The sequence below is a fragment of the Gadus morhua genome, chromosome 3, assembly GCF_902167405.1.
Source record: "Gadus morhua chromosome 3, gadMor3.0, whole genome shotgun sequence".
In the NCBI taxonomy this organism is placed as follows: Eukaryota; Metazoa; Chordata; class Actinopteri; order Gadiformes; family Gadidae; genus Gadus; species Gadus morhua.
Window position 1 is genome coordinate 22,663,791 of NC_044050.1, and position 23,726 is coordinate 22,687,516.

Sequence of the window (23,726 nt, forward strand, 5' to 3'; positions counted from 1 at the left end):
ACCAGCTAATATTTTGCTACGGTACCCTACAAATATATTTCTGCAGCAACCAACTAAGATGTTGCTACGGAAACCAACTGACATGTTGCTAGGGTAACCAACTCATATGTTGCCATGGTAACCAACAGTAAAAGAGGAGATAGAAGCGGTTCCGTTAGTCAGCGTTCAGAGCACACTCCATTTAATGACATTCAATGTCAACAGTTTGAACAATTCATATACAAAACTGTACACATTAATATTCCTATTTACATATCTTAGATACATACCGGGGATGCGACGTGATTAGGAACAATTTAAAAACACGCGTTGGGATTTTGAAACAAGAAGAAACATTTATACTGACGTAAGATTAACAAGATTCCCTCAACCAGATTGGCTAGAACCGAAGCTAAAATCGAACAACGTTGATCTGCGTAAGTGACCTCACCTGGCCAGTCAGAAAGGCTTGGTGCAGTACTGTGTGTCCACCACCAGTAGTGCTGTCCCTGCAGTTAGACATCAGCTCTTTGATTACTGTGGGTTGTATTACCACCCGCTTAAACATTACTCATCAGTTCAATTATGGCGTTGTGAGTGCCAACATGTTTGAAGCATAAAGGACAAGGAACTATAGCCCCACTATGATTGGATAACAAACTACTGGGTGGGGGGGACTGACCCGCAAATCCCCCCGGAACCCGGACCTTTGTAATTGTTCTTGGTTCCCACGGCAACGGTCAGCCGGTGCCGTGGGTGCTGGAGTCGAACACGCCTTTCCGGAAGAAGGAGGAGAGCTGTCCGACCGCGTGCTTGGAGAGACCGTCGCCCCCTCTCAGCGGAGAACCTCCGGCAGAGCACAGCATGACCTGGAAGAACCTCCGCAGATACGCCTGGAGAGAGAGAGAACACGTGACCTGGAGAACCTCCACACACACACGCACACCATGACCTGGAGTACCTCCACACACACAGCATAACCTCCGCAGGTACAGTTTTAAATGGATACTTTAGAACTGGTTTAATGTCAGTGTGATGTCCACAAGGATACTTTAGAACTGGTCTAATAAGTTTAAGACCACACATGGATACTTTAGAACTGGTTTAATCACCTCCAAGTGACCTCGTCTCTCGTTGATCATCCTCTCATCTCGGTTCCCAAAGAGTTTCTTCGGAGGGAACTCCAGCGCAGCGAGCTGCAGGTCCAAACACAACACAAACACAACGGTCAGTACTCAGAGCAGAGAGCTGCAGGTCAAAACACAACACAAACACAATCCTCAGTACTCAGAGCAGAGAGCTGCAGGTCATCAGAAACAACATAAACACAACACTCAGTACTCAGAGCAGCGAGCTGCAGGTCAAAACACAACACAAACACAACACTCAGTACTCAGAGCAGTGAGCTGCAGGTCATCAGACACAACACAAACACAACCCTCAGTACTCAGAGCTGCAGGTCATCAGAAACAACATAAACACAACACTCAGTACTCAGAGCAGCGAGCTGCAGGTCAAAACACAACACAAACACAACAGTCAGCACTCAGAGCAGAGAGCTGCAGGTCATCAGACACAACACAAACACAACACTCAGTACTCAGAGCAGAGAGCTGCAGGTCATCAGACACAACACAAGCACAACACTCAGTACTCAGAGCAGAGAGCTGCAGGCCGTCAAGGCAATGCAAGGGAACTTTATTTACATAGCACTTTTCTACACGAGGCAGACTCAAAGTGCATCAGATACAATCAACCCATCTGTGAGAGTGATGTAGGACCCTCACCTCCGGGTATTTCATCCTGAGGCTCCGATGCATCTCCCGGAAACGGCTGTACCTCCTGAAGACCGTCCATGTCTCGTCCCCCACAGAGATCTACGATTATAGAATAGGGATCATTGGATCTACATTTATAGGATCTAGGATTATAGGATCTAGGACAATAGGACCATAGGTTCTAGATTTATAGGATCTAGGATCTAGGATAATAGGACCATAGGTTCTAGATTTATAGGATCTAGGATTATGCTATCTAGAATTATAGGATCTAGATCTATAGGGTCATAGGATCTAGTATTATAACATCTAGGCTCTAGGATTATAGACTCATAGAATATAGGAATATAGGATCATAGGATTTGGGATAATAGTTTCAGAGGATCTAGGATTATAGGATCTAGGATTATAGGATCATATAATCTAGGATTATAGGATCATGGATCATAGGATCTAGGATTATAGGATCTAGGATTATAATTTCAGTAGGTCGGTTTCCAGGTCAAAGTTCTCCTTTGTTCATTTCTAAAGGACTTCGTTTATGTGATTGTAGCCCGAGGAGACAGGAGTGAATTCATGGAGATATTTATAAGGTTTGTAATGCTGCTCTCTTTGGCCTTGATATGCATTAGTGTTTGTGATGTCATTTGTCTTTGTTACTGCGGTGTGAAAGCTGGGTCATGGATCTGGGCGGTGACACCGTAGGTAAAACACCTGTTCACCTCAGGGAGGTAGAGAGGCTGATGGCTCGCCGTAGTGCTGACCGAAGCTTCTTTTTGATCGCTTTCATTTTGACTTTGTGCACGTACAAATCAGTTCATACTTATAGTTAATAAAAGTTAGTTAAACATATTTTGGGATCTCAAATAATCTCTTTTGGAAGGGCGTCAGGAAACAGGACAGGAAACCAGAACCGACCCCATCTACTCGGTGGTTTTTAGCCTGTTTCCTGTAGGCGATACGATGCCAATATAGCTCTTTACATTGATACTCTGGGAGACCTGTTTAAAATAATTTATTCATATATGTATACATCTATACCTTTATAGATGTATAGATGTTTATCTATATATATAAATCTATGTAGATATATCGAAATAGGGATGTAGAGCTATCCATACAGCTCTGTAAACTCACCTTCACTTCATACTCATAGTGCTCGTCCTTGCCTTGTCCGCGCAGCAGGTACCGAGGAACGTTCACCTGTAGGGGCCCCTGCTGGGCGGGGGGGCCGCTGGGGGCCGCGGGGGACACACACTGCCATGATGTCATCATGAGAGGTGAGAGAGAGACACACAGAGAGAGAGACAAAGAGATGGCACAGAAGGGAGGTATAGAGAAGGGAAGCAGTTTCTTATAAACTAACAAGAATTCATCACAAGAGTAATTCAGTTGATTACATATTGATCACAAATAAATGGTTTTACTTTGATGCGGAGATGTGAATGAAAGACATGTCTAAATCAAGAGTCGACCAGTCATCTTTACTGAAGAATTCATTGCACAAATAAATGTTATACTTTAAAGAATTCACTATGTATACAAATGGGATACTTTTTTAATTATTCATTTCATATATAAATGTTATACTTTAGTCAGGAATACATTACACATATAAATTGCATACTTTATTAAATTATTCATTATAAGTAGATACTTCTTTAATATTGTACTTGATCATATTATAATATTATTTAACGCAGCATTTGAATCCCTTTCTCCACATAGAACCCTAGAATCAGGATATTAGAATAAAATCTGAAGGCCTTGGTGGATATTACAAATAGCCAACCTTCGTTTTTTAAGACCTCAAAGACATTATAGAGGGTGGATTCAGCTGATTAATACGCTGAATAATAGGATTAGATCAATACAATTCCCTTATGAGACCCAGTATCTTCACCGTCCCTAACACGATGACGTCACGTCCTGTGCATTAGAGAGATACCCATAGCATCACTTCCTGATGCTCAACAGGTAGAAAGAGATGGTGATGATAACAAACAGCGCTTTGTTCTCTGGAAGCTGTCATGCCTCAGTGGCCGATGAGCGCCACCACCCTGAGAGCTGCCCTGAGGCGGTGCAGTCCTCCGTCAGGTCCTCACTGTCAGGAGCACAGCTGCTCCACCAGCACCCGGGCATCCGCCGTGCGTCCAAACCTCAGCTTCCAGGACTCCGGGGGTCCGGGACCTGGAGGGCCGGGGGGGTCTTCTCCTGCAGCACCGAACACCACCTCCACCTCCAGGCAGCCGTCGGCCTGCCCCGCCCGCACGCCCTGCACCCGGGCCCGCGGCCGCACCTCCACCCCCCGGAACTGGTTCTGCGGGGGCGCCACGCCGGAGCCCCGCGGCGCCGGGTGGTGGAAGACCCCGTCCTGCCGCAGCAGAGCCAGGTGGGTGTCCGTCAGCAGCAGCTGGACCACGCCGCCGCCCCCCTCCGCCCGGACGCTGGTGAACAGCAGGGGGGCCACGTGGGCCAGCGGGGGCCGGCCCGGACCCTCCATGTTGCCGTGGACGATGTACAGCAGGTCGGCCAGCTCCCGTTTGAAGCGTGAGGTGAGCCGGAGCCGGCCGCCGCCCAGAACCAGGTCGGGGACGCGGGCCGTCCAGTCCAGGGAGAGGGCCCCGAGGTCGCGGCGGAGCAGCGGGTGCCCCAGGGCCTCCTCCAGCTCCGGCCCGGCGAGGAGGAGCCGCGGCAGCAGGGCCCTGCAGAGCTCCTGGCTCAGCTCCGGGCTGTAGGTGCACACGGCCAGCGCCGCGTCCTCCCCCCCGCGGCCCAGCAGCCACACACGCTGCCCGGCCAGGCACACCCGGATCTCCCCGATGTCCTCCAGGCGGAGGTGATGGAACACGCCCGGGATGTCCTCCTCCGCGTCGGGGTCCGGACCCCGCGGCGCGGAGACCACGTACAGGTCCTCCTCGAGCAGCAGCAGGCCCGCGGGCCGCGGGGCGGGGTGCGTGCGGTTGGCGGCGTGGAGCCAGAAGGAGCCCAGCAGAGCGGCTCCTCGTGCCTCCGGGGCCAGTGAGTCCAGGAGGGCCCTGCTACTCTGGGCGGGGCTCGCCTGCAGACGGGCCAGGGCCGGCGGGAGCACGACCAGCCTCTGGAAGAACGTCTCAGGCCGCTCCTGGGTGCTGCTGGGGGACACGGAGCCCGGCGCCGTGGAGCCAGGGCTGAGGAGGCCCCCTGCAGACAGATCCACCAGACCGACCCGCCCCCCCCTAGGGCCGGGGTCTGGCTGGGGGCCGGGGTCTGGCTGGGGGCCGGGGTCTGGCTGGGGGCCGGGGTCTGGCTGGGGGCCGGGGTCTGGCTGGGGGCCGGGGTCCGGCTGGGGGCCGGGCCGCCATGCCTCGGTGAGAGGAGGCTCCGGGGACGGGGCGGTGAGGTACTGAGACACCAGGCCTGCGAGGTGGGCCCCGGTGGCCCTCTCCACGAGGTTCCTGGTGGTCAGCATGTGCTGGCCCACGTGGTGGTACGCCTCCGACAGCCTGCCGGCCACGTAGCCAATCACAACGCTCCCGCCGCCAGACTCGGCTCCGCCCCCCGGAGGGGCGTGCTCCTGAGTCACCTGACCGTACACAGACTCCTTGGACCTGGGCCTGGGCTCGACGGACTGGGCTCCTTCGGACCGGGGCGGTGGATCCGGGCGGGGTGTTTGGACCTGATGGGGACGTCGGTGGTGCTCCTCTCTAAGCTCCGGTGGCAAAACGTCTCGCTTAGATCCGTTGGAAGCACAGCCCCGGACATCGCACTGAGCTTCACCGCTGACGTTGTCGTTTACGTCGGCCCCGATTCCAGACAAAGCGCTCAGCCAGCTCATGCCTCCGGGTTCACCCCCAGTCAACCCCTTCCCCAGCCAGCCGGGACCAGGATCCAGCTCCACCAGTTTGCTCCACCATTTCGTTAGGTGTTGTATTGAGTACTGAGTGAGATCTGAGATGGAGGTCTTGTCGTGGTGGTCTCCAGAGGAGCGGTTCCTGGGAGTGGGTTCCGAACGTTCCTCCAGTGAACCAGCCCCGCACTCTGCAGGGTTCTAGGAGCATAGGGAGGAGGTTGAGGACCCCATCCTGCCCGCCGGCCCTCCTCCAACTGAGCTTCACCTTCCTCCGTCACAAGGTGCCGACGCCGGTGATTGGTGGAATTTACGGTGCAGAGATTCGGCATGCAAATTAAATGAGCCACCCAGGTACAAATCAAATGGAAGACCGTTTTGAAAGTTCTCTTGAGCGGGTTGGATGATTTGAGTGGTTTTGTTGAGGTGGATGTCGATAATTATAGATCAGAACGTGTAACATTGGACCCATGAAAGGAAATTAAGTTATTATCTAACGCCACCCATCTGGGATTAAATGGTGATAAAACGTACCGCAGAAAAACAATGTATTGCACGTTTAAAATACTATTCTTATTGAGCGAGTTACTCGCATTGATAGCGTTTCATTCAATAGTTTGGTATTTCAAAATAATTCAGTTTGAAATAAATATAATTAAAGGAACTCCATTTTGGTTTGCTTTAAATTCAGTCAATTCTACATTTGGAAAACTCCAACATTATCCTCTTACTTTATAAGGCTGGTATCAGAAGATATTCAGTCATGAGATTCAGGTTCAGACACACAGGCTACAAGTTGGTGAGATAGACGATGTGGCAGAAAGGAAAAGGTGATTGGAAACATTTGAACGTAGTGGAAGGTGCCGATAGGAGGGAGCTTGAGGCGTCACGAAGAGCGGCCGGTCGGTCCTACCTTGTACTTGAGCTTCCTGTCGGTCTGTTGGTTCTGCTGCAGATCAACGTCCTGAAAAACAAACTCTACGTGAGGACTTAAGGGAGAGCAGGCTGCCTCAAAAACAAACTCAACCTGAGGAACTACGAGAGAAGGTAGGGAGAGTCCTCCCTGAAGGAGGTTCAGGGAGGGAGGGGTAGGGAGAGTCCTACCTGAAGGAGGTTCAGGGAGGGAGGGGTAGGGAGAGTCCTACCTGAAGGAGGTTCACGTCATGAGGATCAGGTAGGGGGGATCCTCCCTGCATGGACTCGTAGGATGGAGACGGCTCCATGCTGCTCTCCGTGTTGGGGTTCAGGCTCCTCAACCTCCGCTGCACCTCCTGCTCAATGTAGGCCTTTATCCTACGCACACGCGCACACACACACACACACACACACACACACAATAATAAATATACGTTTTAATGTTGAAACTCCTCATGCTTAGAGGTCAGAGGTCAGAGGTCAGAGGGGTACCTGTCGTCACTAAAGGGCAGCCCCTGCGGCGGGTCTGGGGTGGGGGGACTGGGGGTCCTGGTGTGGTCCTCCCCCTCGCTGACCCTCTGCCTCAGCTCCTCGAGGTCCCGCTCCACCCTGATGGGACACACAGGAGGTCAGACACCTCCTCCTGATGGGACACACAGGAGGTCAGACCCCTCCTCCTGCTACAGGGGACTCCCAAGGTTTCTCCTATCTCCAAGGACCTCCTAACTCTGTTTCTCCTAACCTGAAGGTTCTCCTAACTCTCCCAGGTTCTCCTTACTCCCAGGTTCTCCTAACTCCCAGGTTCTCCTAACTCTCAGGTGCTCCCATCGCTCAGGTTCTTGTTCAGACCCACTATAGTAGAAATGGAGACCCCCATCATGCTTTACTTCTCCTGCTCCTCCGCTCCTCCGGGGGCGCCGCTCTTCCTCCTCCGCTGCACCTCCTCCTCCTCCTCCTCCTGCTCCTCCTCCTCCTCCAGGGGGTCCTGGGAGGGGCTGTGCTGGAGGGCCCAGCGCCGCCTCTCCAGCCGGGACACGGCCTGCTCCATGGCCTCCTTCTGCTGCGCCTCCTTGCTCTGCAGGATCTCCTTCTCCTTCCTCGTCACCTTCCCCTCCTGCTGCGCCACGTCCGCCGCAAACTCGTACGTCTCCTGCAGCTGCCGCAGCTCCTCCTCGCTCCGGCGGAGGCGCCGCATCCGCTCCTCCTTCTCCCTCAGCTCCTCCTCCACGGCGTGCAGCGTGCTCTCCAGCCCGGCGGCCCCCGGGTTGCCCTCGGTTACGGCGCCCGCGATGCCGTTGGTTAAGGGGGAGGAGCCCTGCAGGAGCTCCACGGCGCGGCGTCTCTCCTCCCCGAGGAGGCGCAGGCGCTCGCGGGCCAGGCCGGCCAGCTGGCTCTCCTTGTGCCGCCGGCGCCCCTCGTCGTCCTCCGGCTCCCGCTGCCCACGGGACGCCGTCTGCTCCTCCTCCTCCGGCCGCTCCTTCTGTTTCCGCAGCTCCTCCTCCAGCTCCGTCAGCTCCTTGACTTGCACCTCCTTGAAGTGGCGGTAGCGCGCCTGGACCTCCCGTACGACCCTGTCGTTCCCCTCTGTCCCCTCCTCCTCCTCCCCCTCCTGGCCCCCGACCTCCTTGGCGCGGAGCAGAGCCTCCCGTATCTGGGTGAGGGCGCGGTGCTCCTCCTCCTGCCGGCGGGCGTCGCGGGGGGGCAGGGCCAGGGCGGCCGCCTCCCTCTTGTCCCTCAGCTCCTCCCCCAGCCGGCCCACCAGCAGCCGCTGCACCTCCTCCTGCTCCTCCAGCCGCCGCAGCTCCCCCTGCAGCCCCGCCGCCTGCTCCTCCCGCTGCGCCTGGAGGAGCGCCAGCTCCCGGTGGACCTCCGCCCGCTCCGCCGCCTCCTCCGCCCGGGCCTCCTGCCCGTCCGAGGAGCGCTCCCTCTGGGCCAGGAGGAGGCGCAGGTGGTTCTCCACGGCCAGGCTGCGGAGCTGCAGCCGCTCCTCCTGCTGCAGGATCCTCTGCTGCACCTCCTCCGACTCCTTCCTCTGACTCTCCACCTCCTGCTGGAGGCGCTGCAGCTCCTCCTTCTCCGTCTGCTGCCGCACCTCCATCTCCGAGATCAGCCGCCTGCGCACACATCAGATACATTATATACTCTGTACATTCTACATTCTATACTCTATACATTCTACATTCTAAACATTCTACACTCTATACATTCTACATTCTACACTCTATACTCTATACATTCTACATTCTATACTCTATACATTCTATACATTATACATTCTATACTCTATACATTCTATACTCTATACATTCTACATTCTATACTCTATACATTCTATACTCTATACATTCTATACATTATAAACATTCTATATTGTAACATTAGATATTCTACACCTTCTATATTATATACATCATACAATCTATACATTACATATTCTATACATTATATAATCTATACGTTATATTTCATAGATATGATGAACATTGTAGATTTTATAGATTATATAGTCTATACATTAAACATTATATATTCAATCCATAATACATTATATATTGTAAACCTAACTTCCATACAATCTAAATTATAAACATGATGCTCATACATTATATGTCATATATGATATACATTATAGATTCTATACGTTATGTTTTCAATCCATAATCTATTTTATACATGATCCGTTATTTCCTGTAAATATTATTATACCTCTTGGATTCCAGTTTCTCTAGCTCTTCTCTCTGCTGTCGTTCAAACTCCAACCTGAACACAGATAATTCTAAATTAATATGGTCAGATATCACACCCGCAGACACACTGACAGACACACACACAGTCATTTATAATAAAATATATACACACACACACACACACACACACACACACACACACAGTAATATTATATTAACACACACAAACATGCTTATGTGGGGCAAAAAAAATCAAGGGATAATGAGCAGCGCTTTAAAAGAACAGTGAAGTGATGATGAACAGCTCTTTAGAAGAACAGTGAAGTGATGATGAACAGCTCTTTAGAAGAACAGTGAAGTGATGATGAACAGCTCTTTAGAAGAACAGTGAAGTGATGAACAGCTCTTTAGAAGAACAGTGAAGTGATGAACAGCTCTTTAAAAGAACAGTGAGTGATGATGAACAGCTCTTTAAAAGAACAGTGAAGTGATGAACAGCTCTTTAAAAGAACAGTGAGTGATGATGAACAGCTCTTTAAAAGAACAGTGAAGTGAGGAGGAACAGTTCTTTAAAGAACAGTAAAGTGATGACCAGCTCTTTGGACAAACAGGTGAAGTAATGATGACCAGCTCTTTAAATGTACAGGTGAAGTGATGAACAGCCCTTTAAAGAAGAAGTGATGAAGAGCAGTTCTTTAAAAGCAACGCTGGTGTTACCAAGGACGTCACATGAGGGCGCAAAGTGGAGGCAGAAGTTGTCTGCAATAAATAAATGTATGAATAAATTAACAAGATGGTTCAGACACGAGACGATGGTTCAGACACGAGACGATGGTTTAGAGATGACAAGATGGTTCAGACACGAGACAATGGTTTAGAGATGAGATGATGGTTCAGACACGAGACAATGGTTCAGACACGATACGATGTTTCAAACAGGAGACAATGTTTCAGACATGAGACCAGACGATGGTTCAGACACCAGACGATGGTTCAGACAGGAGACGATGGTTCAGACACGAGACGATGGTTCAAACACGAGCAGTGGTTCAGACACCAGACGATGGTTCAAACACGAGACGATGGTTCAGACACCAGACGATGGTTCAAACCAGAGACGATGGTTCAGACACCAGACGATGGTTCAAACATGAGACGATGGTACAGACACCAGACGATGGTTCAAACACGAGACAATGGTTCAGACACCAGACGATGGTTCAAACACGAGACGATGGTTCAGACACCAGACGATGGTTCAAACACCAGACGATGGTTCAGACACCAAACAATGGTTCAGGGGCCACTCTGGTGACAGCACTAATTTCACAAGACACGGTAGGTCGACACTCAGGACAGGAAGTACTTAGTCAGAACAGGAAGTGGACACTATGGCTACCTGAGGAGGACTGGGCCCTTCTGGTTGAAGAGTCTGGTAGGGGACATCCCGGACACAACACACAGTTAACCAGCGTCCGACCAGTTTACACCAAGTTACACCAAGTTACACCAAGTTACGCAGACGCAGACACAGACACAGACACAGACACAGACACACACACACACACACACACACACACACACACACACACACACACACACACACACACACACACACACACACACAAACCCACCCTGGGTTGTAGAGCATGACAGTGGAGAGGCTCTCGCAGGACTGGGACAGATCCGACATGGACAGGCTGAAGGTGGAGAGGAGACCACTCTGGAAGAACACAACACCACTCATTAACACCTCAGTATGGTTTAGTAGGACTAGGTCCCAGTATGGTGTGGTAGGACTAGGTACCAGCAAGGTTTAGTAGGACTAGGTCCTAGTATGGCTTAGTAGGACTAGGTCCCAGTATGGTGTAGTAGGACTAGGTCCTAGTATGGTATAGTAGGACTAGGTCCCATTAAAGCTTAGCAGGACTAGGTCCCAGTAATGTTCAGGAGGACTAGGTCCCAGTAAGGTTGAGTAGGACTAGGTCCCAGTAATGATTAGCATGACTAGGTCCCAGTAATGATTAGGAGGACTAGGTCCCAGTAAGGTTGAGTAGGTCTAGGTCCCAGTATGGCTTGGTAGGACTAGGTTCCAGTAGTCTAGACTCAGGTATGTTTCGGTACAACTAGGTCCCAGTCAGTCTTACCTTGCGTTTCTCTCGTAGTTTGGCGGCCTCCTTAGGGTTGTTGAAGCGGAACATGTTGGTCCGGCCCAATAGGATCACAGCCCCTGCACCACCAGAGTTTTAACTGCATGCCTGGTTCTTAAAGAGCATCTACACACACTAGCCCTCGGACATTTACTGGTTTAACCATACTTAACCAAAGTAAAACATTTGGTTAACAGATAATAATTGGAAACTTTGTAATTTGTGGTGTTGAATAGAAACGTGTTTACTAGTAAATTAGCCTGATGAAGTCTTTTAAATTCAAACCCCCCTGTGTTTTTTTTATTTAGTTGATACATATCATCTCATTTAGTGTTATTTCATTTGATGCCAGTAAACTATCTACTGTATTGTGATTACATTACACATACTGTATTGTGATTACAATGCTCATACTGTGTTGTGTTAACAATGCTCATACTGTGTTGTGTTTACAATGCTCATACTGTGTTGTGTTTACAATACCCATACTGTTTTGTGCTGGCAATGCTCATACTGTGTTGTGTTTACAATAATCATACTGTGTTGTGTTTACAATAATCATACCGTGTTGTGTTAACAATGCTCATACTGGGTTGTGTTTACAATGCCCACACCGTGTTACTGCAGTTAACTCACCCTGGTTGAGGGGGGCGGGCTGGGATGCTGGGAGCCCGTTGACGGAGCACTGGGAGCAGCCCAGTGGGACCAGGGTCACCTGGCCGCTCTGGTTCTCAAACACACAGTGTTCACTCTCCAGGTCCAGACCGTGGAGGACTACAACCGCAACAAGAGGACTGCCGTCACCGGGGAGACCAGTACAGCGGAGTGGTGTCCGTGATGACGGAGACCGTAACCACGGAGACCACTACAGTAGGAACCACAAGGGGGCCATTACCATGAGTAGTGGTAGCTACGGTGACAACTACCATCGTAGTATCACTATAGTTTTACTATGGTGGTCACTACGGTGACCACTGCCGCAGAAAAACAAGTCCGCCGTTACCAAGGGGAACTCTACTGCAGGAAAGACAAAGGGGCTGTTTCCAAGAAGATCACTATAGCAGGAGGCCCATAGGGTATTCCTGTGTTCATATGTCATGCTCTTGGATCATTAGTCCATGCTACGTAGTCTAAATTGCTGTGTTCTTGTTGAAAGTAGTTCGAAACGGGTCGCTTTTAACTCACTTTAAGTATTTCAGTATGGTAACTATGAAGCAAAAGGGAGGGAATTGTATCCAACACATGTAGAGAGAAATAGCGAGAGCTACTTCAAGCCCCGGGCTTAGGCCCGAGGCTCTCTGCTGGTCCGCCTATGATTCTCTGGCCTCCTCTGGCTCCGGGCGCTGGGAATGAACCACGTAGGCGTGGCCTATGTGAAGTGGGCGTGGCCTATGTGATGTCTTAGCTACGGTCTTAAAGATGCTGCCTTCTTTGGCTGGGGTAGTTATTACAGCTTGTATGTTTGATCCTGCTCCCTTGTGGCTGTGTGGGGGTAATGCAGCTTGTGTGTTCGATCCTGCTTCCTAGTGGCTATGTGGGGGCAGCTTATGTGCTTAAAATACGTAACAAAACATACACCGTGATCCATTCTTCAGTCCGTCACCACTGCATGGGGAACACGACCACATGTACTCTGGTATCAGTGAGCTTTAGCCGCTCAGCCAGAGAAGGGACTCGCATAAATATTGAAGGCTATTGATCACAGACATCCATCCAGAGCCCATTAAACACAAAGTTAATTACACTAAGAAGAGACGCACTCAGTCTTTGTAAAAAGGTTTTGTATAGACAGCCAAGGGCTGATAACTCACAGACAAACCGTCTGTCTGGTTGATAATTAATTATAGGGGGACGGTCACAATCACCTATAAAACAGTACTGCTTTACATTCTGTTATGACAGTATTGCCTCATGTTGTGTTCTGTTATAACAGTACTGCTTCATGTTGTGTTCTGTTATAACAGTATTGCCTCATGTTGTGTTCTGTTATAACAGTACTGCCTCATGTTGTGTTCTGTTATAACAGTACTGCCTCATGTTGTGTTCTGTTATAACAGTATTGCCTCATGTTGTGTTCTGTTATAACAGTACTGCCTCATGTTGTGTTCTGTTATAACAGTATTGCCTCATGTTGTGTTCTGTTATAACAGTACTACATGTTGTGTTCTGTTATAACAGTTACATGTTGTATTCAAGTACTGTTATAACAGAACAAAACATGAAGAAGTGCTGTTGTAACACCATGTGATGGTTCTGTTTGGACTCACTGATGTCCTGTTCGCTCGACGCATCGTCCCGTCCGACAAACGTCCGGCCCTCCTGATGAGGAAACACATTATATCACAACAGTGGTAGAGGTGGAGGTTAGGTGTTGGTGGAGGTTAGGTGGAGGTGAGGACGTGGAGGTGAAGTGGAGGTGGAGATGGAGTCGGTGAGGTGGAGGTGAAGTAGAGGTGGAGGAGAGGTAAGATGGAGGCGGTGGTGAGGTGGAGGTAGTGGTGGTGAAGGTAAGGTAGAGGTGGAAGAGAGGTAAGGTGGAGGTGGAGGTGAGGGCGAAGTAGAGGTGTTGGTGAATTGGAGGTTAGGTGAGGTGGAGGTAGTGGTGAGATGGTGGTAAGGTGGAGGTTAGGGGAGGTGGAGGTAGTGGTTAGGTGAGGTGAGGTGGAGGTTAGGGGAGGTGAGGTGAGGTGGAGGTAGTGGTTAGGTGAGGTGGAGGTTAGGGGAGGTGGAGGCGGAGGTTAGGGGAGGTGGAGGTAGTGGTGAGATGGTGGTAAGGTGGAGGTAAGGTGGAAGTGAGGTGGAGGTAGTGGTGAGGTGAGGTGGAGGTTAGGGGAGGTGGAGGTGGAGGTTAGGGGAGGTGGAGGTAGTGGTTAGGTGAGGTGGAGGTTAGGGGAGGTGGAGGTGGAGGTTAGGGGAGGTGGAGGTAGTGGTTAGGTGAGGTGGAGGTTAGGGGAGGTGAGTTGGAGGTTAGGGGAGGTGGAGGCGGAGGTTAGGGGAGGTGGAGGTAGTGGTGAGGTGAGGTGAGGTGGAGGTTAGGGGAGGTGGAGGTAGTGGTGAGGTGAGGTGAGGTGGAGGTTAGGGGAGGTGGAGGTAGTGGTTAGGTGAGGTGGAGGTTAGGGGAGGTGAGGTGGAGGTTAGGGGAGGTGGAGGTTAGGCGAGGTGGAGGTTAGGGGAGGTGGAGGTGGAGGTTAGGGGAGGTGGAGGTAGTGGTTAGGGGAGGTGGAGGTTAGGCGAGGTGGAGGTTAGGGGAGGTGGAGGTGGAGGTTAGGGGAGGTGGAGGTAGTGGTTAGGTGAGGTGGAGGTTAGGGGAGGTGAGGTGGAGGTTAGGTGAGGTGGAGGTTAGGCGAGGTGGAGGTGGAGGTTAGGGGAGGTGGAGGTGGAGGTTAGGGGAGGTGGAGGTGGAGGTTAGGGGAGGTGGAGGTTAGGGGAGGTGGAGGCGGAGGTTAGGGGAGGTGGAGGCGGAGGTTAGGGGAGGTGGAGGCGGAGGTTAGGGGAGGTGGAGGTGGAGGTTAGGGGAGGTGGAGGTGGAGGTTAGGGGAGGTGGAGGCGGAGGTTAGGGGAGGTGGAGGTTAGGGGAGGTGGAGGTAGTGGTTAGGTGAGGTGGAGGTTAGGGGAGGTGAGGTGGAGGTTAGGGGAGCTGGAGGCGGAGGTTAGGGGAGGTGGAGGCGGAGGTTAGGTGAGGTGGAGGTTAGGGGAGGTGGAGGCGGAGGTTAGGTGAGGTGGAGGTTAGGGGAGGTGGAGGTAGTGGTTAGGTGAGGTGGAGGTTAGGCGAGGTGGAGGTGGAGGTTAGGGGAGGTGGAGGTTAGGGGAGGTGGAGGCGGAGGTTAGGGGAGGTGGAGGCGGGGGTTCTGACCTTCAGGTGGTACAGGATGATCCCAGTACTCAGAAGGTCGTCGTCGATGCCGATGAGGTGAGGGAGTTCAGAGTCCAGCACCACACCGATGCCCTCCTTCCTCAACGCCAGGGTCTCCTCCTGAAGCACAGAACCGTCTGCTACTGGATCTACTGGGACCGGCCCAGTGCAACCAGTCTGCCACGAGTTGTACTGCGAGCTACCCAGTACAACCAAAATCGGCTACTGGTACGACTGGGAGCTGCCCAGTGCAACTCCTGTCTGCTACTGGTACTAATGGGAGTGACCCAGTACAACCCAAGTCTGCTACTGGTTCTACTGGGAGCTGCCCAGTAAAACCGCAGTCTACTACTTGTTTTACTGGGACTAACCCAGTACAACTCCAGACTGCTACTGGTTCTATTCTAAGCTGCCCAGTAAAACCACACTCAGCAACTGGTTCTACTGGGAGCCACCCAGTACAACCCCAGTCTGCTACTGGTCCTACTGGGTGCCGCCCAGTACAACCGCAGTCTGCTAATAAGCGACCAGTTGACACTCAGAACGTCCAGCTGGACTCAGAACGTCCAGATTGTTCTGAGATGTTCGGTCACCTTGAGGATGTTCTGGGTTTCGTTCCACTTGTTGGTCCATTCTTTGGTCAGCTCAAGAACCTAGAGAACACAGACACAGTGATGGCTTCAGCCACTTTATGACGACAACAATCTGCTCCTGAAAGACATGGGGACTGGTACAAGGATGCATGTTAAGTGAGTTGAGGTTACCCGGGCTTCGTTCTGCTGTAGTTTCTCCTCCATACTCAAAGCTGTAGGAGAGTCCAGAAGAGCAATCTGACAAGACACAAAAACAACATGAGTTAATTAATTCATACTACAACTCTGGATAGACTCACTGTGATAAAGAATGGACTGTAACTGGGATAGAGGACCGACTGTAGCTGTGATAAAGGGAAGAGTGTATCTGTGATAGAGCACAGACTCTAGCTGTGATAGACCAGACTCTAGCTGTGATAGACCAGACTCTAGCTGTGATAGACCAGACTCTAGCTGTGATAGACCAGACTCTAGCTGTGATAGACCAGACTCTAGCTGTGATAGACCAGGCTCTAGCTGTGATAGACCAGACTCTAGCTGTGATAGACCAGGCTCTAGCTGTGATAGACCAGACTCTAGCTGTGATAGACCAGGCTCTAGCTCTGATAGACCAGACTCTAGCTCTGATAGACCAGACTCTAGCTCTGATAGACCAGAATCTAGCTGTGATAGACCAGACTCTAGCTGTGGTAGACCAGACTCTAGCTGTGATAGACCAGACTCTAGCTGTGATAGACCAGACTCTAGCTTTGATAGACCAGACTCTAGCTGTGATGGACCAGACTCTAGCTGTGAAAGACCAGACTCTAGCTGTGAAAGACCAGACTCTAGCTGTGATAGACCAGTCTCTAGCTGTGATGGAGGACAGAGTGTCGCTGTGATAGAGGACATTATCCTTTACTTGCGCATGAGGCTCCTAGGGACCATGCGGTGGTTTCCATGGTTACCTGGTTGCCCTGCAGCAGCAGAGCTCGGAGTCTGGCGATCTCCGCTCGGAGCTCCCGAATGAGGCGGACGTTCACGTCCTCGTTCACCGTGGGCTTGTTGATGATGTTCTTAGCTCGGTTAGCGTAGCGCAGCGTGCTAAGGGTCTCTCCGTAGTTCACATCGGCTGGGGAAACATCTGGAGCACAGGTCATCACATTAACATCTGGACCATCGGCCCAGTCGGTCGCATTAACATCTGGAGCACAGGTCATCTCACTAACATCTGGACCACCGGACCAGGCGGTCACATTAACATCTGGATCCCAGGACCAGGCGGTCATCGCATTAACATGTGGACCACCGGACCAGGCGGTCATCGCATTAACATCTGGACCACCGGACCAGGCGGTCATCGCAATAACATCTGGATCACAGGACCAGGCGGTCATCACATTAACATCTGGATCACAGGACCAGGCGGTCATCACATTAACATCTGGATCACAGGACCAGGCGGTCATCACATTAACATCTGGATCACAGGACCAGGCGGTCATCACATTAACATCTGGATCACAGGACCAGGCGGTCATCACATTAACATCTGGATCACAGGACCAGGCGGTCATCACATTAACATCTGGATCACAGGACCAGGCGGTCATCACATTAACATCTGGATCCCGGGACCAGGCGGTTATCTCATCTGGAGCCCTGCCGCTAATCCTAGCAGTAGTAGTAGTACTATAGCAGTAGAGGCAGCAGTAGAGGCAGCAGTGGTAGTACTATAGTAGAGGCAGCAGTAGTACTATAGCAGTAGAGGCAGCAGCAGTAGTACTATAGCAGTAGAGGCAGCAGTGGTAGTACTATAGTAGAGGCAGCAGTAGTACTATAGCAGTAGAGGCAGCAGCAGTAGTACTACAGCAGTAGAGGCAGCAGTGGTAGTACTATAGCAGTAGAGGCAGTAGTGGTAGTACTATAGCCGTAGAGGCAGCAGTGGTAGTACTATAGCAGTAGAGGCAGCAGTGGTAGTACTATAGCAGTAGAGGCAGTAGTGGTAGTACTATAGCCGTAGAGGCAGAAGTAGTAGTACTATAGCAGTAGAGGCAGCAGTGGTAGTACTAAAGCAGTAGAGGCAGCAGTAGAGGTAGCGTTGAGGAGACTCACTGGCGATCATGATGGTCTTGGAGTTCCCTCCCAGGCTGTCCTTGAGGAGCCAGGTGAGGACAGAGTCTCGGTACGGGACGAACAGAGACCTCTTCTTCAGGTTAGTGTTCACCGTGTCCTGACTCTGGTCCGCTACACACACACACACGCACACATAAGCATAAACGTTAGCAGGGTTGACAGCAGACGGTGGCTACCCTTAGATCAACCTAGCGCCACAACCTAGCTACAGGCTGGAGGAGCCAACGCTGTGTGATTGGTTGGGAAGTTTTTGTGATGAATAACTTAGGTGACATCACAGGACAGCGCACTGTTTACAATAGATCGGTAACCCACCCAGCGCTGAGATGACGTTGCCGAGGGTAACCAGGGACTTGTTGATGTTCCCGCCCTCCTTGAGACGCACGCCGGTGGCTCCGGTGGCGTCGGCCCGCTCGCTGCCCGCCAGGTCCACCAGGTGGATCTGACTCACGGTCTCACTGGGCAGCTCTGCAGCAAACCGGGCCTGGGAGAGAGACACAGCAGGACATGGAGAGAGAGAGAGAGAGACACAGCAGGACATGGAGAGAGAGAGAGGGGGAGAGAGACACAGCAGGACATGGAGAGAGAGAGGGAGAGACACAGCAGGACATGGAGAGAGAGAGAGGGAGAGAGAGAGAGGGAGGGGGACGTAGCAGGACACAGAGAGTGCGAGAGGGGGAGAGAGGGAGAGAGAGAGAGGGTTATAGGTGTGGGACCTATGTGAAGTGTTAAACGGGTTCTGATTGGGTGTGGGACCTGTGTGAAGTGTTAAACTGGTTCTGATTGGTTGTGGGACCTGTGTGAAGTGTTAAACTGGTTCTGATTGGTTGTGGGACCTGTGTGAAGTGTTAAACTGGTTCTGATTGGTTGTGGGACCTGTACGAGGTGTTAAACTGGTTCTGATTGGGTGTGGGACCTGTGTGAGGTGTTAAACTGGTTCTGGTCCCGACCTGAGTGAAGTTGATGGTGAATATGGCGTGGGAGCGGCTGCTCGTTTCGTTCATCCCGGTGCTCGCCGTGGTGCGCTTGATGTTCCCCGCCTCCATCAGCTCCTCTACGTCCCGGTAGTTCTGAACCAGGTGCTTGGACAGATCTGGATTAACATGGGATGAGTTTAGATCCGGTTTCACATTAGAGATGAGTTTAGATCTGGATTCCCATAAGATGAGGTAAGATCTGGATGCACAAGAGAGATGAGTTTAGATCCGGATTCCAATAAGATGAGGTAAGATCTGGATTCACATAAGACGAGGTAAGATCTGGATTGGGGGGGGGGGGGGGGGGGTCTTACCCTCTACATACGGTCCATCTTTGGGGTGCTCCCGGACTCTGAGGTTAAAGGTGTCGTTGGTCTTCCTTCTCAGCAGGTCCCTCACACACTCGTTATAGATCTCCAGGTAGCTGTAGAACCCACGCCCCACACGGTTTACTACTGAACCCATCCCCTAACCCTAACCTTAGAGAGGACCCAGTGCTCCACACTTCACGACAGTCCACCTCTTAATATTGATTACTCTATCGGCTGCTCCTAATTGGCAGTTTCTAATTGACTCAATCCTAAATGGCTTTTACTCATTTGTTTAACGTAATTACTTGTTCCTAATTGTCTGGTCGTAATTGGATGGAGGGGATAAGACTGTTCTAAACGATGCTATTCTGCGTGTGGTTCTATCTTGGTGGTTCTTCAGGCAGGTTCTCCAGCACAGATCCATCCTCGTGGTAGGGCGGCAAGGTTAACTCACCTGACCTCGGTCCTGAACGAGGCCGCGTCCCGGCGGGTGGTCCCCGCGATGCGGCTGAACAGACCCTCACAGATCCGGGGGATGAGGCCCACGTCTCCCTGGAGGTGGATCAGAAGGTCAGATCACCACTTCCGGTCCACACCCCACCGCCCCAGGTCCCCGTCGACCTGCAGTCTCACCGACGGTGCCCCCATCCGCAGGTCAGCCTCCAGCTCTCCTGTCGCCCCAGAGCTGAACTAATTCTATTCCCAGACCTTCTCAGCTCTCATTTGACGAGACTGGCACATTAAACAGAGTAGAATAAGAATAGAACAGATCTATATTTGCTGTAAAGGCAGAGGGTCGGCTCAGAGGGCCATATGTGAACAGGAAAAAGCACAGAAACAACCCAACAGCCTCCATGCTATAGGTAAGATGGCATTAGAGGCAGGCTAGGTTGTATAGATACCTTAGCTTCAATATAAGGAATGGCTATATAGTACATTTAGGTTCTATAGATTACGTAAGCATCAACAGATAGCAGGCCTATACAGACTATGTCCCCCTGGTTCCCTCTTATCACTGTGGTCTCTCCCATCATGCCCCCCCCCCCCCCCCCCCCCCCCCCTCGAAGACCCTAGCTCTGGGACTGTGGAAGAACTTGACTACTGAGGGAAGCTAACTGACTGGTGCAGGATTGACGGTTAGCTGAGATATAGCCATGCCCCGGCCAGAGATAAGACTAGGAACTCTGACCCCATTGGCCTCCTATACCTACTCAGATCAAGTTACATACCAACCAGACAAACAGCCAAACCCACCAGACAGACAGCCACAGCAAACAGACAGACAGCCACATACCCACCAGACAGACAGGCATATACCCACCAGACAGACAGGCATATACCCACCAGACAGACAGACATACCCACCAGACAGACAGACATATACCCACCAGACAGACAGACATATACCCACCAGACAGAAAGACAGACAGAGAAGTAATGCTAACAGCAAAAAGACGGATAAGTCCTTCTGAAGTTTGAAAGACGTCCCAGCAGACAGAACTGGTCCAAGACATGGCCAGATGTCATAGGAATTTGACGGATGAATAGACACGTTGATTGGCTCTACAACAAGGATCCTCCTGATTAATAGTGTCTAGTACTGATAACATACTGTTTATACCAGTCTAGAACTAATAACCCAATGTTTATACCGTGCTAGAACTTATAACCTAGTGTTCACAACTTTGTTAGTCTAGAACTTATAACATAGTGTTTCCACTGGTCTAGAACGCATATCGAGTGGTTATACTGGTCTAGAATTTAAAACCTAGTATTTCCACTGGTCTAGAACTTATAACCTGGTGTTAACATCAGCATAAGTTCTAGAACTCCTAACCAAGTGTTTACACCAGTATTTGAACTAGAACTCATAACCTACTGTTTATAAGCACTTACAACTCATAACCTAGCGTTTATACCAGTGTAGAACTAATAGCCTTGAGTTAACATCAGTATTAGGTCTTGAACTCAACCTACTGGGATTCCCATCATGGTGTAGGATTTTCCGGAGCCAGTCTGTCCGTATGCGAAGATGCATGCGTTGTAGCCCTCGAAGGCAGCCTTCAGCACGTCTGAGCCCAGGTCCTTAAACACCTGCAGCCACCAACAAGACCATCACACTCAGCATAGGTAGGCAATGTTCATTATCATGGAGACACTGAGTGAAGCAAATAGCAGGATACAGTCAGTAATTCGGTGGTTCTCCAACCCAGTATTGGTTTCCTTAACATCCTTATCAATCACTGATGGGCAGTAAGCAAAGAGGTTCTAGTACTTTTGTTTAGCTATTTTCTAGAAATAATAAAATGTATTACAATGTCTAGGAATGATAGATGATATTATTGTAATACTGTTTAGTAGTACAGAGGGAGATGTGACCAGGGGAGAGTTCAAGGGGACACTAACCTTTTCCTGAGAGATGAAGTTGGTGTGTTTACAGTCCGAAGAGTCGTACGAGTAGTCGTACGTAAACGTCTTGGTTCGCTCCCGCATCGAATCTCCCGTCAAACCATCCGCCATCTGAGCTCAGAAAAACATGGGGTTGGTAACTATGGTAGCTAGTAACTAAGATAACTATGAACTAAAGTCACTAGTTACTACAGTAACTAGTCACTACTAGTGACTTCAGTAAGCAGTGACTTAAGTCACTCAAGCAACTAGTAACTACAGTTAACTAATAACCGGAAACTACGATAACTTGATTAACGAAGGTAACTTAAGTACCTAAGTTACTAGTAACTAGAGTAACTATTACCTAAAGTATCTACAACTACTAGTAATTAAAGTAACTAATAACTCAATTAACTAGTAACCAAAGTTGGTTGTAACTATAATAATAGGTAACTCAAGTATACTAAAGTAATCAATGTAGGTAGTAAGCATGTCTAAAAACAAACAGTCAATAGAAGATGAACACCTTCAGATTGGTGATGGTTGTTTTGCTCCCGCCCATCTTTATGATGCCCTTTGCTGCAAGGTCCTTCTCCCTGTTCCAGGGATAGAAATGCACATCAAAACCACTGCACCGTGACCCTTTTATACACAATCACACACCACTCCTTAGCACCTAACAAGGACACAAGCCCCTCCCACATTGACTAACCTACCCTATATAAACACTCAAAAACCCTAACCCAAAATCCAAATTAAACAACAAACACCATTCAATAGGGTGGTTGAAAGATCCACTCCAACGCCGGTGTGTTCTGGCCGTTTGCAACACCATGGACGGAGTGCATGACCCATAACCCTTCCCTGAACATCGCCCTCCTTTACGGCCTGCTTTGGTTTCCCACAGCAGTCTGCACATCTCGCTTGATCACATTATGTCCAACAAGCCATCTCGCAGGACATGGCTGCCCTTGTCTGTCTCCTCATGTCCACCTCCTCTCCATGATAATCTTATCCAACAACATTCAGCAGAGATACACTTTCCTCTTCTTAGAGTCTTGTGGGTGTTGGTAGGATTTCCCTGACAATTAAATACCTCTGCTTTCACCCAATCCAAACTGTAATATCTTGTCATTGATCACCTTTAGAAAGAAACTCCCATGACAAACAGCTAAATACAAATACTATACACACAGTGTATATATTACAATAAACGTGAAATCATCTGTGACATATTTGTTAAACATTGGTTGACTGGTCAAATCATCCGTTTTAAACATCTTCAGGTCAAGTATATTTATGAGTTTGTTAAGCCTGCATTTATAAACAGTAAACTAAATGGTAAATAATCATGGAATCGCGCAAGATACTACATATCATTCGATAAATGTTCTAAGCACATTTAATGACACTCAAGCAGATTTACATCAAAGCAGACAACCGCAGTAGAATCAGTCAATACATTTTCTAAAATACATGTAATACCACTTAAACAGTGTTCATAAGAGCAGTCTTATACGAGTAATAAATCATGCAATACATGTAATAAGATAAATCTAATAAGGTAAATGTAATAAGGTATAATTCGTACCGTCTGTTTATGGGGCGGACCCGCACAGCCACCTTCACCGATGCCATCGCACATCCCGGGTTGTCCGGACCTACAGAGACGTCCTGTTAACAGGAATAATTCCGGCAAAAACAACTCGAAAGAAACACATGAAGGAATAACTGATGCCAAATGTCATGAGGAAACATACCAAGATACTCCCCTCTCGGTTTAACCGGCTGAAGAAGGGAAGGTAACCTATGAAGCAGTGCAGACAGATCCCAGTGTCCCAGTACAGCGGTCAGCAGGTCCCTGTCGTACCGCTGCTGCTATCGGCTATCAGGCTGAGACCGGTAGCAGAGGAACAGAGAAACATCCAAGCGGGCAACGACGTCAGCTGAGCAGGTAGGAGGTACGGAACGTCAGAAGGGACAAAAACAACCACATTGTTTGCCTTAGTCTCGTGATTACAGTGATGTGATGTGATGTGATGTGAATCATTATTTGTTAAGGTAGTATGTTAGAGTTGCAGTAAGACTAAATACATATATTAATAACCCATGTATTGAATAATTCGTGTCACAGTCTCATCATGTTGA

The 23,726-nt window shown here is 50.0% G+C and overlaps 1 protein-coding gene and 1 long non-coding RNA gene across 5 annotated transcripts in view; one reads left to right on the top strand and one right to left on the bottom strand.

The window, feature by feature from the left end:
- The window catches only part of LOC115540056 (uncharacterized), a 28,112-nt gene extending 26,459 nt beyond the window's left edge, over positions 1 to 1,653 (top strand). Inside the window, exon 2 of the long non-coding RNA XR_003976111.1 lies at positions 1,545 to 1,653. This is a non-coding gene — a long non-coding RNA (uncharacterized LOC115540056). The remainder of the gene's footprint in view (positions 1 to 1,544) is intronic.
- kif16ba (kinesin family member 16Ba) lies at positions 150 to 23,522 on the bottom strand. 4 transcript variants are annotated; one of them, XM_030350988.1, is made up of 28 exons: positions 23,339 to 23,522; positions 23,170 to 23,239; positions 22,105 to 22,174; positions 21,594 to 21,707; positions 21,165 to 21,281; positions 19,642 to 19,739; positions 19,191 to 19,300; positions 18,850 to 18,992; positions 18,215 to 18,383; positions 17,879 to 18,010; positions 16,732 to 16,907; positions 15,956 to 16,021; positions 15,785 to 15,844; positions 15,192 to 15,311; positions 13,606 to 13,657; positions 11,975 to 12,112; positions 11,336 to 11,418; positions 10,823 to 10,911; positions 10,588 to 10,620; positions 9,208 to 9,261; positions 7,389 to 8,615; positions 6,994 to 7,110; positions 6,732 to 6,879; positions 6,500 to 6,550; positions 2,895 to 3,014; positions 1,767 to 1,856; positions 1,092 to 1,175; positions 150 to 872 (listed from the first exon to the last, which is right to left on the bottom strand). In XM_030350988.1, the coding sequence occupies exons 2-28, from the start codon at positions 23,214 to 23,216 to the stop codon at positions 720 to 722; spliced, it is 3,861 nt and encodes a 1,286-aa protein (XP_030206848.1). In that variant the 5' UTR covers positions 23,217 to 23,239; positions 23,339 to 23,522; the 3' UTR covers positions 150 to 719. The 4 variants fall into 4 exon arrangements, with proteins under 4 accessions (XP_030206848.1, XP_030206844.1, XP_030206845.1 ...); XM_030350984.1 differs by lacking the exons at positions 150 to 872; positions 1,092 to 1,175; positions 1,767 to 1,856; positions 2,895 to 3,014 and adding an exon at positions 3,060 to 5,787 and having other exon boundaries at positions 23,339 to 23,521; XM_030350985.1 differs by lacking the exons at positions 150 to 872; positions 1,092 to 1,175; positions 1,767 to 1,856; positions 2,895 to 3,014 and adding an exon at positions 3,060 to 5,787 and having other exon boundaries at positions 23,170 to 23,252; positions 23,339 to 23,501.
- Between the last annotated feature and the right edge of the window lie 204 nt (positions 23,523 to 23,726).